The sequence below is a fragment of the Olea europaea genome, chromosome 13 (assembly GCF_002742605.1).
Source record: "Olea europaea var. sylvestris chromosome 13, O_europaea_v1, whole genome shotgun sequence".
In the NCBI taxonomy this organism is placed as follows: domain Eukaryota; kingdom Viridiplantae; phylum Streptophyta; class Magnoliopsida; order Lamiales; family Oleaceae; genus Olea; species Olea europaea.
In genome coordinates this window covers 27,095,691-27,113,744 of record NC_036249.1, presented here as the reverse complement: position 1 = coordinate 27,113,744, position 18,054 = coordinate 27,095,691, and the positions used below count along the sequence as shown (strand labels likewise).

The following is an 18,054-nucleotide window of genomic DNA, read 5'->3' as shown; positions in this document are numbered from 1 at the left end:
TTTTTTAATTTATATATTAATATGCTAGGCTAGATACGTTTTGTATTGGATGAAGATGAACCCTATTTGGTATTTATTTCTAATTCAAGATTAGTAGTTAGTATTTCTTGCGTTTCTTAATTAATTTTGCATCTGTGAGTGGAAAAATATAAATATTTCTAAAGTATTTATAAATTAAGTACACTATCAAAGTATGTGCAATTATGTGTTTTATTATATGATTATTATGAGAATCTCTTTTATTATGATACATGTGAAAAATCAAAGATTATTTATGCACATTTATGACTTGGTGTGTAAGACATACGATATTAAAATTTGTTTGGTATGTGAAACATGTAATATTGAGATCGGCCAGAAAAGTACATATGATTATATACTTCTTCTAGTTCATAGAGGGGTCTTGGCCATGTTCTATTCTACACAGAGGGGTCTTGACCTGACATTGGTCTTGATCGTGTACATATAGTTCATAGAGGGCCTTGATTGTATTCTAAAATTGATTACCAGAAATCTTGAGACTGACTTTCATTCACGGAGGAAGCTAAAAGCCCGTAGCGAAAGTTTTTAGCCCGAGGAGCAGATTACAGATTTTAGTCGGAGGGTGCATTTTTGGTGAATTTTTCAGTACATTTGATGTGATGAGATTATAGCATGATTACCAGCTTATGTTTATATCATGACATGAGATGACATTTTACCACGTTATGTAAATATCTCACGTTTTGGCTATAATTATATGATGTTATCTTACGAGTTATTCAATGAAATGAACTCGATTTTCGATAAAAATGTAAAATCGAAAAAGTATAAATATTTTTGAAATTTTCCACTCACTGAACTATCAATTCATATATTTTCTCATAATTTTTCCTACAAGTAGCAATTGATTCTTTTTAACTAAAAGAGCCTAATGATTTCGAAATGTGAATCACACGACACGTTGAATGTTATAACTTATATTAATGAAGCACGAACTAAATAATTGGGCCCATCGCATTATGTTTACATAAGCATTTGATTTTAATGCATTTTTTGAAGTAACTCATAGTCAGTCTTGGTGATAGATTTGACATCTAGTCAACATCTATCATCGCGCACATCACGTTTCGGGTCCACTAGGATGATTCGGGACAGGTCGTATCAAAGTGGCATTAGAGCATGGTTTATAAAGTTGTGAAAGTTTATATAGTTCATGCTTTGACATATCATGCATAATCAGTGTGTATGGTTACATGCCGTGGTGACAGATATCACAGGCTCTCAAGCTTTTGCTTCTGTAGTGTTTGGAGCCTAAAATGGTGGAAGAATACTTTTAATGGATTCAGAAATGAGCAGTATGTAAGTACATCAGTTACATGATCTGATGGTTGAAAGTGTTATTAGTTGTTGGGTTAGAATGATGGTGTATGTAACTTTTAAAGAGTTGAACAAATTGTTAATTTGAAGGTGAAAGTTTTGATGGTATTGCTAGTTATTTACTTATAGACATTCAAAGTGATAGAGGGTACAACCATTTAAGTACCAATCTTTGTGTAGAATTTTGTGGTTTTTAATATAAACTTGGGAAATCTCTAGTTCTAGCATGTGTAATTGGTGATAATCAGGAGAGGAATTTTAATTATTTTGGGAAGCTAAATGATTGATAGCGTTATCAAAATTTTATGGTGATCTGTGGGCACTTGTATGGGATGATGATAGAGAATCATGATGGTGTATACTTATTCTATATGATAAGAACTTGTGGAAGCAAAAATGATGATGTGTTGATTGATAGATAACAATGCGTTATTGTATATCTTAAGCGTTGATGGAATTAACATTTAAGTGATTTCAACTATTTTAATTACTTATGAGTTGTTTGATTATAAGGGATATAAGACAAATAGGGATAGATTTCATAATGATCACTTATTATTTGGTTATTTGTTGCTTAAGAAATAGAATTAAATGAATATGTGCATTCACATATGTTTATGTGAATTGAAAAATAAAAAGAAGTAGAGAACGGTGGAGTTGGAATCTATTGAGATTGGAAAATTAAATTGTGCAATCTTGGTGGTACATTGATGTGTGGAAGGTTATTATTTTTGTGATCTTAAGGGAAATTGGTATACTTAAATGTTTGAGGTTAAACTATATGACGATAAATGACAATGTTGCATGATACGGTGAATAGCATGTACATGAATGCTATGGTTGTTCTATTGCAAAATAATGTGATGAAATATTTAGGTTATTAAGTTAATTAGTTTTGCCAAGGCCATTTGTTGGATTATTATGTTGTATTATATACAATTTGGAAGCTTTAAGCTAAATTTTGAAGTTAAGATGAATTTAATGAAATTTTAGTGATGTGATTTTTGGGTGATTTTCGATTGTAATTTTGGATTTCACACATAAAGTATTCTATTTTTATTGAGATCTATTTGCTATGGAAAATATGGATGATATGTCGAATAGTTTGAAGTTTAGGGTGATCATTGAATATAAATTTTATTCAATTGTCGGACAGTATCATTGTATTATAATCTTAATTAAAGGTCTTCGTGCGATATACCAAAAGGCTTATGCATTGGTAATAGGTCAATAGCGTCTTTATGGAATAAGAGTATAGAATTATCATGGGTTAAATGTTATTATTGTATCTTTATACAAAGAAAGAGCACCAAAATAAAATTGTGTGGGTTTAGAAATGTAAAAAGTTTTGTAATCAGATTAAATTCTGAGGAAATATTTACTCATGTATCTAAAGCTGATTAAGGTTTGATTTATGATAATGAATTATGTTAAGGTTTAAAAAGTATTCTGAAGTAAACTTATAAATTATGGATGATATTATAGATTGTTAAAGATGCATGGTTAAAATATGATTTATAGTTGTTTAATTGAGGTTGAATTTAGGAAATGTGGTGTTACCGCATTGTGAGAAGCATCGATACTTACTATCATCGGAGTTTAAGGTATATTTTTATTCGAAATGGTGAAAATTGAAGTTGTGTATATATTATCATTGGATGATATAAAATTAAAGGAAAAGAACATCATATTGAGCTATCTCAATTGTTTTGTTGGGGATAACTAGAAATTTAGAAAATTGCGGTTACATAAGATATTGAATATTTCAAGGACAATTATTATGAGGAAATTGCCAAAAGAAACTTATTCGATCCTAACCATTTTTATAGGAAAAGAATTTGATTAAGAATAGTTTAAATTATGACATAAGTGAATATTTGGAAAACATGAAAAGTAGTATCTTGAACTTCAAATTGAAAAATAATTGAGTTTTCCTAAGGGTTGAGAAAAGGAAAAGATGATAATATCATATATTGGCTTTTAGGAAGTTATTAAAGGTATGATAGGAAAGATTAAATTTTGGGAATAAAAGTTTATTGGAGTAATCATTCAATAGATGAGGCATTATGGCAAGTGAGGATCAAATGTGTTCTCTATATTTATTACATGTGCGAATCTTAACTAATATAATTTCGCGGACGAAATTCTTTTAAGGGGGTTAGTCTTGTAACGCCTCAATTATTAAAAGAAAGAAAGAAAGAAAGAAAAGTCAAAATCTAAAATTGAAGTCAAATATATCAAGCTTTAAAAAAAACAAAATTATTGAAACCAAACAAAAGTGGACAAAGTCAGGCCGTGGTTGATTATATTAATCCAAATCCATTTCATTTTCATATCAATCCACTTATATACAATCCATCACATAACATGTATACAAACAGAGAGGAAATGAGAAAGAGAAAAATAGAAGGAAAAGAAAGAAAAAAAGGAAAGGAAATGAAGGATAAAAAGAAGAAGGAAAGTTCGCCCATGTTGTTAGAAAATAAGTGCTTTCTACTAGTAAGCTTAAATTCTGCAATTTAAAGGTAAGTAAAAAATTACTTATTGCGTAAATATGTTTAATTTTATAGTTTTTAAATTGTTAGTTTAAATCCAATTTTATTAAAATGGAACTATTGAATTAAGTAGAATGAGCTATATAATTAAGTTAAATGAAAGAAAACATTAGCTTAAATAATAAAGGAATTTTAGAAATCGCTTAAACGTGAAAAGATTAAGTTTGAGTATCGCATATTTAATTATTGAAATTACTTAAAATAGTTAATTATTGATTTAAAAATTATATCATATTTTCAGTCGGCGGTACGGATATCGAGATAACTTACCAACCGAGTTGATTTTGGCGCACAAAATTCTATGAGTGGAAAAATATAAATATTTTAAAAGTATTTATAAATTAAGTATACTATCAAAGTATGTGCAATTATGTGTTCGATTATATGATTATTATGAAAATCTCTTTTATTATGATACATGTGGAAATCCAAATATTATTTATGGTACATTTGTGACTAGGTATGTAAGACATGTGATATTGAGTTTTGTTTGGTATGTGAAACATATAATATTGAGATCGACCAGAAAAGTACCTATGATTATATACTTCTTCTAATTCACAGAGGAGCCTTGACCCTGTTTTATTTTACACGGAGTGGTCTTGACGTGACATTGGTCTTGATTGTGTACATATAGTTCACAGAGGCTCATTGGCCGTGTTCTAGAATTGATTACTAGAGGTCTCGAGACCAACTTTCGTTCACGGAGGGGGTCAAACGCCCATGGCGAAAGTTCTTAGCCCAAGGGGCGGATTAAAAATTTTAGTCAGATGATACTTTTTTTGTGGATTTTCCAGTACATTTAATGTGATGAGATTATAGCATGATTACCAACTTATGTTTATATCATGACTTGAGATGATATTTTACCACATTATGTGAATGTCTTACGTTTTGGCTATAATTATATAATGTTATCTTGCAAGTTATTTAATGTTGTGAACTCGATTTTCAATAAAAATGTAAAATTAAAAAAATATAATTATTTTTGAAATTCTTCACTCACTGAGCTATCAACCCATATATTTTCCCGTAATTTTTCTTACAGGTAGCAATTGATTCTTTTTGGCTGGAAGAGCCTAATGATTTTGGAATGAGAGTCACACGACATGTTGAATGTTATAACTCATATTGATGAAGCACGAAGTAAATAATTTGGACCCATCGTATTATGTTTTACATAAACATTTGATTTTGATGCATTTTTTGAAGTAACTTATAATCAGCTTTGGTGATATATTTGATATCTAGTCATCATCTATCATCGGCACACATCACGTTTTGGGTCCACTAGGATGATTCGGGATAGGTCATGTCAAATTTTTACAATTCTTGATTAATCTTGCATGTTTATTTTATTATTTGATTGCTTGATTACCAATTGAATATATAGTTACTTGTTGTAGTGTTGGAAGGCTCACAATAAATTTAAAACACTGCTTGATTAACACAAGTGTAATAAATTTTAGAAATAATATTTATCCCGTGTGCAATCTTCTAGATGATTCTGAAATTGAATGCATTCTATTTATTCGAATTCGGACTAGGAATAGATTTGGTCGTGACTAGTATAGATTTAGTTTGTCTTGAAAAAGAAAATTAATTATAATAGAATTATCAATGGTCAAGAATGCAAGAACTAAACTAGTTACATAGTTGAGGATTATAATAAATAATAGTAGGCGGATTCATAATCCAATACTCTCATCCCACATATAATCGAAACTCGCATTTTACAAGTTTTAGTAAATTAATTTGGATTGATTCAAAACCACAAATATTCTTTGTTTGTTTACTTTGAATCTAATTAAGGAATAGTACACTCTATTAAATTTTGTTCCTTGAGGGACGAATAATTCATCACATATTGTTTGTTAACAATCTGTATGCTTACTGGTTTTACATGAACAAGTTTTTGGTGCTGTTGCCAGGGAACAAAGTTTTAAATTTGAGTTATTTGATTTTATTTTTTGATAATTTTGGCTACCCACCTGATCTCTCTTGGTATTGATATGGTTTCACATACTATTCAACGATATATGCAGGATTATGATGATGCCAAGGGAGTAGAATTTTTTGCAATAAATAGTCTCAGGATGGATTATGAGGATATGCTTGTAGAGGACATAATTTGTGAGCTTTATAATGGAAAGCATTATACTAGGCAATGCTTGTATACATGCATTCACTGGCGGAGGTAGTGGGGGGCTATGCTGGGCTATAGCCCAGCAATGTCCCCTAACCCATATAAATTTCTAGGACAATTTTAGAATTTTGGCCCGGGTATTAACACTAGCCCAACTCTAATTTAAATCCCAACCTAAGTCCAATACTCAATTATTCAAGTTATATTAAAGACACTACAATTATTAATTACTCTTTTCAAGATATTCATGAAATGTGAATATTTTATTGTAAAATTAGATATTCAATTTAATGGATGTTTGACTTAGATCTAAAAATAAATTACTTGTTTTAATAGTTAGAGACACAACATATTTTTCTAAATTACGTATGTTTTCATTTATTACTAATTCATAGTTATAAAAAAAATATTTATTTTGACCATAAAGTAGATATTATAATCAAAATAAATAACTTACTATAACTTTAATATTGATAATAAAAAGAATATTTATTAAAACTTTCAGTTGTTTGGAAAGATTGGTTATCAAAGTTATTAGAAGAGTACTCATTAAATAATTTTTTCATTGGTGGATATGTATTTTTGCTTAGTTCTATCATGATTCGGTTAGATTAAAATTTTTTAAGGTAAATATGGTAAAAAAAAATACAATAATTAGTGGAATATCTTAATGTGAGACGTTTAAACTTTTTTTTTATTTCATTCAGTATCGTATACTTTTATCGTGAATGTCACGAAAATAGCCCCTGAAACTTGATTTCTTGTGGCATAAGTTCATTCAACAATTTTTAAATTTCAGCCCATTCTAACATCATTTTTTGACTCCGCCCATGCATGCATTAATCCCTTTATGTCCAAGCTTTTGATATTTAAACAATATTTAAGATGTCAAAAGCTAGCAATTGACAAATCTAATGAATGCTACATGCCTAAGGGTGACTATGTGTCTATGCATCCAGACGGAGACATCATTCTTAAGGGAGTTGATCCTCCCCTGTTGAGCGAGGGAGTACTTGCAAAATATTATAATGAACTTGCTATGTTGAATGAAAGCAAAGTAGGTACAGAAAATTTCATATTTTGGGATGTATTTAGAAGGTGGGGTATATAATCCATTTGAAAATTTTGAAATGAAAGAATTACCATTGCCGATGAATTTAGATTGTGAACTAATCATTCAACTCGATGGGATATCAATTATTGAAAAAAGGTATAAAGAAGATCACAAACTAATTACAAAGAAACCAATTGAAGAAGTGGCAATTAATGATAATGAAATTAACACACATTCTTTCGACGTCATCGATTGTCCAACAATTAAATTTGTGATTAAACTTAAGGATGAAGAAGTCTACATAGTTGATTTTGAGTTGAATGGAATAGGCAAGTCATATCGCATTAAAGGAGGCAATGTCAAGATTTGGAGAATCAACGAAAGTCGATCAAAGTCAAAAGAAGCAAACTAAGCAAGTTATCAAAAGCTTTGTTTAGAATTTCATAACGCGTAACATCAAAGTCAAGCTAATGACTATAAATAAGCACTTATTGAGAGGCAACCCAATTTTCTTCTCTTTCATTTATTTTGCTTTTTAGATATAAGAATAGTAATTATTATTATTTTTAGTAGAATAAGGTATCTTCATTCCCATATTTCTCTTCAGAATGCGTTTGAGTTTATTATAAAGTATTCCATGTTATGATTGATTTTCTATTTATTTTGAAGAAACGTGACATTTGAACATACTGGACAAAGGAAAAGACATAGCAAATAAACCATAACTTTCATGCCAATCCTTCTACGACCTGCATATTTATACCAGGAGAGTACTTAATTCCCTTCTTTGCCCTTAATTTCATATATTGCATTTTTTTTTTTGGGTAAACATTGAGGGCAATATCTGTTATAAAATTAGTGGTGAAAAAACATTGAATTTTTATTGTTTTGTGTGCTCATTTGAATGCCAGAAAAAAATAAAAAATATATTATTCTTGACTTTATTTATTTTTGTTTTTTGCTTTTGTGTACTTGTGTGGATTAGATAATTTTGTCTACCATGATGCATCTATTTGGAACCATGTGTTAGGCTATAAATTGTGAAAAATTTACATGTTAATGTTGATTTATGCTTATTTATGTAAAACTTGATATTTTTTAGCACAAAATTTATGTTTTACATCATGAAAAAAATAATTTGATTCAAAATTTGAAAAAGTTGGAAAACTAAGATAGTGGACCTTAGATGCAAAATTCAAACAACCACTAAATTATATATCCTTGAACCAAATTTTGAATGGTTTGAGAGGGATTGAACTATTGTAGTGAGACATTGAGACAAATGTGAATTCTATATGTGCTAAATTTTGTGTGGATTGTCTAAAGCCAATAAGATAAAAATTAGGTGAATCTTAAGTTATGGGTCGATTTTTTGAGAATGAGTGTTCAATAAGGGGTGTTGCACTAATCATTGCATAAAAAATAAAAAATAAAAGAAAGAAAAGAAAAGAAAAAATATGTCTCTTTGTAGTCTTTATGACTCGAGCGATTAAACTTACAAGAGTATTTAAAACCTAGCGCCCTAAAGTCATCGGCTCAAAGCTCCCTACAGGGGTCATTTAGAAAATTTAATGGAGAGAAATCCGCACATAAAATGTGAAAAAAGGAAAAAAAATCTATAAAAAAAGATTGTTACTTGTCTTGATTAAGCTCCAAACACTTATTTTAGAGAATTTGACCTTTTACAAGGGGTTAGAATTTATGATGCTTGATGTGGATTTTCACACACACACACACACACACACACGTTGATTTTGCATTGGAAAAGTAGAAATTAATTTTAGAATTGTGATTTTCTAGCAATTCATAGTCTTTATACATATATTCCAATCTTGAGACCAAAAGCAAATTATCTAGCCAATATTTTTTTAAATTTTTTGAGTTAGGTTATAAATTTTGTTTGAGGACAGATAAATGTTCTAGTTTGGGATGTTTAATGAGTGTATTTTGTACACTTTTCCAAGTTAGTAAATTGGAATATTGGTTAGTGATTTGAATGAGTTAGCTTAATTATGTGTTTGTTAGGTTGAACTAAATGCAAATTGGTGGAATTGGAAGAAATGAACAAAAAATGAGCAAAAATGAAGAAAATTCAAAGTATGGAGACCAAAGTGTAAATGTCTAATGGCTGTTTGGACTACAAAAGATACTTTGAAGATTGATAGGATTCAATTGAATGTAGATTGAATCATAAAGGAATAGAATATTATCAAAATATTACCATAAATCAACTTCTAATCACATAAGATATCTTCCAGATTTTTGGTCAACTTGAGACCCATTTTTCGGATAGCAAACATTCGAATTGAAAAAAATTGTATTCCTACAAGAATTTTAGCTCTTTGAATTAGCTTTCCAACACACTTTAAATTACCTCAATCAGATATCGAAAGAGAAAGTTATGACCAAAATACTGAATGTTGTGTAGAGAAAAATCATGCATACACAAAGGCAACTTTCATTATTTGATTAAAACTCTTTCGAAAGGCAATTTGAACATGAAATTTAACTTAATTTCATCATATAAATATAAGACGTGGGCAGCCATGGGAAGACCCCTTTTTTGCCTTTTCATATACAATAGTTTCATCAAATTTATCAAGAATAATAGGTCAATTCATCACTTTTGAGAGAAGCGATCAAGCCCTAGCAAGAATTAAATGCCAATTACATTAAAAATTTTAAGAATTCAACTTGGGATTTGAAGACATTTTATACATAAAAATTAGTTGCTACTACATGAATTTAAACATCCATTAAAATTTCTAAATACATGAATAGAAATAAATTTTTAGATCAAGACTTATTAAGTCAAGATTCATTGGATATAAATTAATATGAATGTTAATTAATTGAAAATTAATAATACGAAATTCATACATCACAAAAATTTGTAGTATTTATTAAATATTGAAAAATGAAATGTAAGGTATTATTAAAATAATTGAATTGTAGTAGGATTAAAATCATCAAAAAAATGATTCTCACTTGAACGAACTAAAGAAAATAAAATTTAAAATAAAAATTTAAGAGAAGAAATTTGTACTCTTGAAACTTAACTTCTATATTTTAAATTTTTTGCATTGGTAAATAACTTTAAATGGGCAATATTTTTATACTACATTTGGTATATAAAAATTAATTGCTAATACATGAATTTAAATACTCGTTAAAATTTCTAAATAAGTGAATATAAATAAATCATCTATAATAACTATAAATTCATATAGATCAAGATTCATCAAGTCAAGATTCATTGGATCTGAATTAATGTGAATGTTGATTAATTTAAAATTAATAACACAAAATTCATACATAACAACGATATTGTAATATTTATTACATAATTAGAAATAAAAAGTAATGTATTATTGAAATAATTGAATTGTAATAAAGTTAAAATCATCCAAAAAATGATTCTAACTTGATATGATATTTAATATATTATACATTTAAGTAGTAAAATTAAATTTCAATAAGCGTGAAATCAATTGAAAGTATAGATGATATGACAAAATATCTCGGCAAGCATTGCCCTACCCCATTTAGGGAAGGAATTCCATGGTTAATTGGCAATCGGGGCGGGGATGGAAAACATGCTTCCACCTCAACTCTTATTTCTTATTTTGTTTTCTATATTTTTATATCTAAAATAGACTTAAATATTTATTAAATAAATTATTGGGGAAATTGAGCGAAGAATTAAGATATTTTAATCTTCGCCTTACTATTGTCATCTTTATTTGAAACAAAATGGGTTCAAGGTTTTTATGATCTCACTTAAGTTCTGTTGGGTCAGATTTTTAGTAAATTTTGTGATAATAGTTAATGAAAGATGTGATTGAAAAATTGTAGATTATATAAATTAAAGATTTGTTTAAAATTACTTATTGACTTTGAATTAAATTAAAATTAAAATTAAAATTTTAATTCCTATCAAACAGGGACTTAATATGACTAAGGCTTGCATTGGAATTAATGTCTAGTTAATCATGTTGATAGTGACATGAAAAATTAGGAAATTTAAGCGATCGATTTAGCCCTTGTCTGGGCCCGATTGTGAAATGGGAGAATCAATTCTCCTATCTTATCAGCTGGTCCCACCTGAAGGCATTTTGGTTCCCCAAATGTAGAGGTTCATGCATAAATTACAAGTTTGCCCACATTACTCCAACTGTGCACTGACATATTGAATACAACTTTTGACCGACAATGATAAAGAAATTGGTGAGATAATGCATACATGAGGGTCCCATTAAAACCTGAATATTTTTTGTCCACCAAATATTTGTTACACGGAATTTCAATGCAAGAAAACCAACTGGGGACATGTGACATTATTCATGATAATATTTTTTCCCGATTTTGACATGAAACGACGTCCATTTCTCTTGTTGAAAAACATCATGCTTAATGAGCCCGTCTAATTTCGACCAAAAAAAAAAAATACTCGCGTTTATTGTTGTGCCAGGTAATCTCTGAACATATCCCACTGATCTCGTCGTGATTCCGATGCATTCATTTCCGCTGAAGTTTCGTCACGTGCGCTTGGGAGCTCCACTTCTGCTGCGTCAGGGTCTGTCTCCGTTCTTAGGAATGCTTCGTCCACCACACCCCCCCGTCGAAGAAAGTTATGAATGGCCATGGTTGCAATTACAACATGTGTGTGCATGTCGAACGCATAACTTGGCATACGATCGAGTATTTTCCACCAATTTTTTCAAACGCCAAATGTACGTTCGATGACGTTCCTACATGACGAGTGCCTGAAATTAAATTTTTCGTGGGCATTTTGAAAGTTACGTTTGAGACCAATGTCTCCGTCACAGAATTTTTGAAAATGGTACAATATATCTGAACCTTTATAGGGCGCCATATACCCACGTCGATGAGCAAATCCCGAGTCAACCAGGTAATATTTTCCAGGTGCAGGTTGCGAAAACTCAATCTCGGGATTATGTATTGCCTGAGCCAAGATTCGAGCATCGTGGGAGTTCCCCGTTGTACCTGCAAGCACGAATGTGAAGTACAAATTGAAATCACATGGTGCTAGCACATTCTGTGTCGAAATTCCTTTTCGTCTGATAAGACTCATGCGCTACTCCCGTGGAAGGACGGCTCTAACGTGGGTTCCGTCAATCGCACCAATGCAATCCCGAAAAATGGGATGCTTGTTCAGATTCGGAACGTGATGCTCGGCATAATTATTGTAGTTTGGATCCGGTCTAATTACTCGTCGAGAGAATTCGAGGACCACTCGAAGCACAAGCTTGAAGTAGTGTCCAAAGGTTTCCAATGAATAGTTGAAAAGGGTTTGCACCTGTTTGTATCCCTTCCCATGCGCTAATATGCAAAGAAGCATACCAACCTGTTCATAAATATTTATGTGCTGATGACTGCGAAGCCCGTACTCGTCACACAACATATGTGCGAACACTCGTAGCATGACGGGATACATGTGAAACTCGGCGTAGCATTGTTGAGGACTACAGTTCATTGCGTCGAACATGAACATATGACCATTTCGCACGAACGGATATCGCAAAACACAAGTGCTTTGTTCGCGATAGTAGTTTCTGATAGTAACTCATTAATTTGACAGTACCGAAACCACTCCATAATGTCCACTTGCAATTCTTCCATGAATGCCTTGTCGCCCTATTCATCCTCCGCATTGGAGGTCGGGTGCAACTCGCAGGTGAAATCCGAATGTGCCATACGACCACAATCATAATATGATATCCAACACTATGGCTTTTGCATGTTGTAAACTTCTACTATATTTATGTGCCTTTTATAGAACGATTTGTCTTTCAAGCTATGGCCAGGGCAACCAATAATTTATGTGAAGATGGGACTGATGTGACCAGTCCACCAACTAATGGAGCACTTGTTTGACCCAACTGTGAACAACATTCAAAAGTTTGTTTGTCTGCACATCTGCTTGTAATCTACAAGAATCAAACTTTTTGCATGCATATGAAAATAAAACGTTTCAACTGCAAAAAGCAAACTTAGGCAACTGTCGCCCATATATACTAGACACAAACAAAATGTCGTCACATCAAATATAGTACATGTAAACATAAACAATAGTAAGAAAAGTTTAAAAAGTCCCATGGGCGTGTACGCAATCTACACAAACATATATCACCGCGACTGTGTTTTCCTATATTCCTGATAGCTCCACTCCACCCAAGCAAACTTGTCGTTTGATTGTCTTGTATGTCCAGTACCTCTCTATTGGCCCTCTGTGAAAGGAACTTGCACGTGTAAAAGTACAGATCCGTTTGCTTCTGGAGTCGACCTGTAGCCAGCAACTCGCTCATACATGTCTTCAGGTCGGACACAGCCGCTTCGATGAAGTGGTCAATTTTTGTAGCAATCTTCTTGCTGGCGGAGGTAGCACGGTCCAAAGAGTACGACACGTCCCAAGATGAAAACTTCTTCCTCTTCTCCTTCGATCGCTTCTCGGTGGCCTTCCGTTTATCCCCACTATGCGGGCCGGATTCATCCATGGCCGCCGAGTGCGGTACGGCTACACCGCCCTCGTCGCTTAAGCTGCTACTCTCTACATCGACTGGGATCTTGTCACGGTGGTCTTCGTGTGCACTGTCTTCGAACATGGCAAAGCCAGTGCGGCATGCTTGGCTAGGTGTGACTGCGTACTTATCGCAGTCGAAAACATCCCCGAATAAAACCTTGTATCGGTACAACTCTCGGCAATCATTGTCCTTATACTCTTTATACTCTTTCTTCTCCTGAAGCAATACAAAGTAGACGAGGTTCACATCTTTTGCAAACGAAGTGTCAAAGAAGCAATTACAATCGACTGAAAAAAAAATTGGGATTGCATCTATTTCAGAAAAATAACAACAATGTCAGCCATTCCTGCACATGAACGTGTAAATGAAATATAAACACAATTACAATAACACTTGATAATAATGTGAAGTGCAATTTGCAGTTACAACTATAAAAACAAAATAGTTTAGTAGCTGAAGTACCCAATCCATTAGAAGTGAAGACAATTAGGCATATATGTGACACTTACAGAAATACCATACAATACAATTTATTCTTACTCTCTCTTCCAAATTAGGCGTGTATGTTTCGTTTATTTTGCAGCAAAAAAAAAATAATAAAGCCAGTCATGCTTCAAAAATGAGAGCCAGTTCTGGATAACCTAAATTTTTCCTAAAGCTAAGTGCCCAAAATAATTAACTCATTATACAACGTGAAAAATCAATTTGTCCTAGAATTTCAGCAGAACAGAAACTGGTCTACCTTCTTATAGCAAGAAGATGTAGAAAGTGGAGAATTGTTAATTAAGAAGAAGAATCCCTGTTTCATTACCCTTTTTTAAACAAGTTTGTACAAGTTTAGAGATAAACGACGTAACTAGCATCTTTTATTAACTGCCAACCATCACTCTTGTTTGTAACTCATTAATTTCATCCCATGTAACTAACAGTATCTTCGCATACTTGGGCAACCCAAAGTTACTACTGAATACAAACTTTAATTCTAAGAAACTCATAGTCATTTGGATCGAACTGAAAGAAAAAAAATGCATTTCCCATCAACTTATTTTCAATATGCAGGCACGTGCATTTTTTTTTGGTTCCTTTCGTAAAAATTTGTATTGAACTTGGGCAATTATTCATGAAAAATAATCCTTCAACAACACCAGAAATCAATGAGGTCTCTCGAATTTGGATATCAATTACTCAATTCGTGATACTAGCTATTACCGATGAGTATATGATGGTATTCATCTTTCAATCCCACCACTCCACCGAGGGGCTAATCAAGCCAGTGGACGTGTCATACGCAATGCCACTGCTGTTGATCAATTCTTCAAATCTCTTGTGTTTCAAGCGGAGTGCATCCCATCGATTTTTCAGTTGCTGCTTGCTCCAGTTGTGCCCGGAGTCGGTGTTAAATAAGTGAACCAATTTCTACCATCAGTATTTGGTGAAGCACTTCCCATTTTGGTGTCCATTGGCAATTACAGTCTCACAGGTGGTGACAAAAATTTGCATCTCATAGTCAGTCCATTATGCATGCTTACAAGGCCTCGATTCACTGTCAACATGATGGGCGTTTGATGTGGAGGAATTCGGGTGTGGGTGGTATTTTGGCTGCTACAAATTGGGAGGAAAAAATGTTAGTCTCCATCATTAGAAGCAACCGTTCATGGCAATTTACAGTCAACACAAAAATGAACAAAATGTTCGAGACACTCTACTGTATCGGGGAAATGACAGGGTCCATGGTGGTTCTCTCTCGGTGAGCAGATTATTTTCCAACAACTTACACGACTGTATGTGTGCTGGGGAAACTGGGAGCACCTTTTGCAGTTCAACCTCAAGTGCAAATGTAATTTTTTTTATGTTAGGCCCTTGTAAATCAAATAGTCCAAAGAAATGTATAGATTGGTGACGAGTGAGGAACATGCAAGGGGAACGAGTAGAGATCGAAGACACAGATGCTTACCTTTGATGTCGCACGGGAATGGGGATCTACGGGGACGTCGATTGTGACTGTGGAGTCGCTTGTATCGGTGGCCGAAGAAGGCGAACGTCGTCAAGGCATATTGGGGGTTGAAGCTATTGGCAAGGGCGCCGTCAACCCACTGATATAGTCGTCAGAGTAGGGTGGGGACGACCAGGTTGTTACAGAAACTATTGCCGACTGTCGGAAGATTATTTTCTCACCGTCGGACAACAAAAGTAGCAGATATTGCTGACGCCGGAGAGCAAGTAGTGTTGGTAGCTTCATCCAGTGGAGGAGTGGTGTCGGCAGCGTCGTCCAGTGGAGGAGTGGTGTCGGCAGCTTCGTGTAGTGGATGAGTGCAAACTGTGAGCGTCTCTTGCTTTTTAATTTCGCAGAAGACCGAGAAATGAGGGCTGGTTTGGCGTGTTAATTGTGGGGGTAGAAATGGAAAAAACCAACAGACATGGGTGTCAATCTATTTGATTCCCATATCAGTAGAAGGTGAAAATGTGGCCGTTGGACGTATCAACGGTCAGCAAATCACTTAATTTTGGCAATAAAAGTGCGCCCATACAAAGCCTTAGAACAGAATAAACATTGAGTGCCGACTTAAAATTTCTCTGCAAATATAAAGACTAAACGTGGGTTTTACCCCTTCTGCCATTTATATATTATTTGTAAGGACGAGGATTTGGAAACTGTCGTATGTGGTAAAAATTGCAAAAAAGGATTAGTTGACTTTTTGTGTATATATGAACGGCTGTGATTAAATTTGTTGTTTGAGATTTTTACCTACTTTTAAGTTATCAATTTTCTATGCATTTCGTAACGCGATCAGATTGGGTATATTGACTTTCATTGCAAATGTGAATTTTATGTCTGGACACGCTTAAAAAATTGAATAAAATTTATTTTTACATAGAAAAAGTTTTAATTTTATTATTACTGTTCATAATAAGCAATTTTTCAATCAATTATTGACTATAGAAATCTGATCAACAAATATTACTAACCTAACTATGATTTTCATTTCTTAAACTCACCAGTTTAGATGCTTAAATTGAAATAAGAAGATGAGATATTTGAATTAGACGCTTTTCTTCTCAAATAGGGGGTATTTATTTATTTCTATTGCGTTTTTTATATCGCAAATGGACATTTGAGTTCGAATTATCGTTTCTAAGATAACTATACTTCAATACTTAATCTAATATTTCTAACTTCTATTTGATGAAAATAAACAAAAAATTTTGACTTCTCATGATTTTTTATTTGACTACTCGAAAATAGTGGAATGCACACAAAGATTGATATAGAATTCAAATATGGAATGGATATTAGGACATAGCAATTTCACCTATTGATCAACTTTAAATCTTAATTCAAGATTCATAAATCTAATGTAGTCTTCGATCTAATTCTTCTATTGTACTTAGTTTAACTGTCTCGAGTTCTCATTGAACCTATTTAACTTATTCAATCACATACGCATATGTATCTCTACACGTTAAACTGATTTACAGGATTTTAGTATGTGACCTATATCTAAAACTTACCTCTTTATTCGTAAAATATTCACAAAATCATCAAATTATTGATCAAATAATTCGAAGTATTAAATACATAATTAAAATAAAATATATATAATGAAAGAACTTAAATTTTGAATAAAAGAAATAAAATATCTCAAAAGATTACATTGTTTATCCTATTGAATTGAGATGCAAAGAAGTGGATAAATCTTGCATCAAGTTCCTCCTTTTATTCCACAACTTGATTCCAGACCCCTGATTCTTTGATTTTGCTCTTTAATTCTCCAAATTGTATTCAATGTCTCTCAATGTATGGAACTCTTCTCAAGTGCATCTTCTCTTGTATTTACACTTTCCCTCACGTTTTCCCCTAATTTGGAGTTTTTATAAACTTTAAATGGGCCAAAAATCAAGAGAGTAAAGATGGGACCTAAGAGCCATGTAGTGGAGCCTTTCTATTAAAATATTGGGATTTGAGGTGCCCAGCATCATGGCACCACGGCGCAGTCTCTCGAAAAAAATTCAACATTGCACATTTTTTGTATTTTTATCGTAATGTTCTATTCCAATATCAAATTAGGTTATTCAAATTGGATTGTATAGATAACTCAAAGGAATACAACTTTACTAGAAATAGTTTTTTTTCCAATTCGAATGTTTATTAGGTAATAAACGAGTCTCAATCTCCGGCTAAAAATATGGAATATTGCGGTTGAAAATTATTCGTGAAAGCATTTTGATAATGTTTCACTAATTTCATCCAATTGACCGATAGTATTCTTGAATATTCATCGTGAGATGCGGCAAAACTTTTAAGTATTTACACTTATCTCCTAAACTTTGGACCTCGCCCTTTTCTTCTCCTTTTGCATTAATTAACGCCATCTCACCAAATTTATACAACAACAC

The 18,054-nt window shown here is 32.4% G+C and overlaps 1 protein-coding gene across 1 annotated transcript; it reads right to left on the bottom strand.

Moving 5' to 3' along the window:
- Positions 1-9,734: 9,734 nt before the first annotated feature.
- LOC111408613 lies at positions 9,735-12,611 on the bottom strand. The gene is made up of 3 exons (XM_023038355.1): positions 12,260-12,611; positions 11,918-12,121; positions 9,735-9,760 (listed from the first exon to the last, which is right to left on the bottom strand). Exons 1-3 carry the CDS (start codon positions 12,609-12,611, stop codon positions 9,735-9,737), a joined length of 582 nt encoding a protein of 193 aa, XP_022894123.1.
- Positions 12,612-18,054: the final 5,443 nt, after the last annotated feature.

Coding starts and splice junctions, on each gene's coding strand:
- LOC111408613 (XM_023038355.1), bottom strand. CDS start 12,611: ATGAACTGTAGTCCTCAACAATGCTACGCCGAGTTTCACATGTATCCC. Junction 12,122..12,259: donor CATTTTTCGGGATTGCATTG/GTGCGATTGACG, acceptor TCGTGCTTGCAG/GTACAACGGGGAACTCCCAC. Junction 9,761..11,917: donor CGGAGACATTGGTCTCAAAC/GTAACTTTCAAA, acceptor AATTCTTGCTAG/GGCTTGATCGCTTCTCTCAA.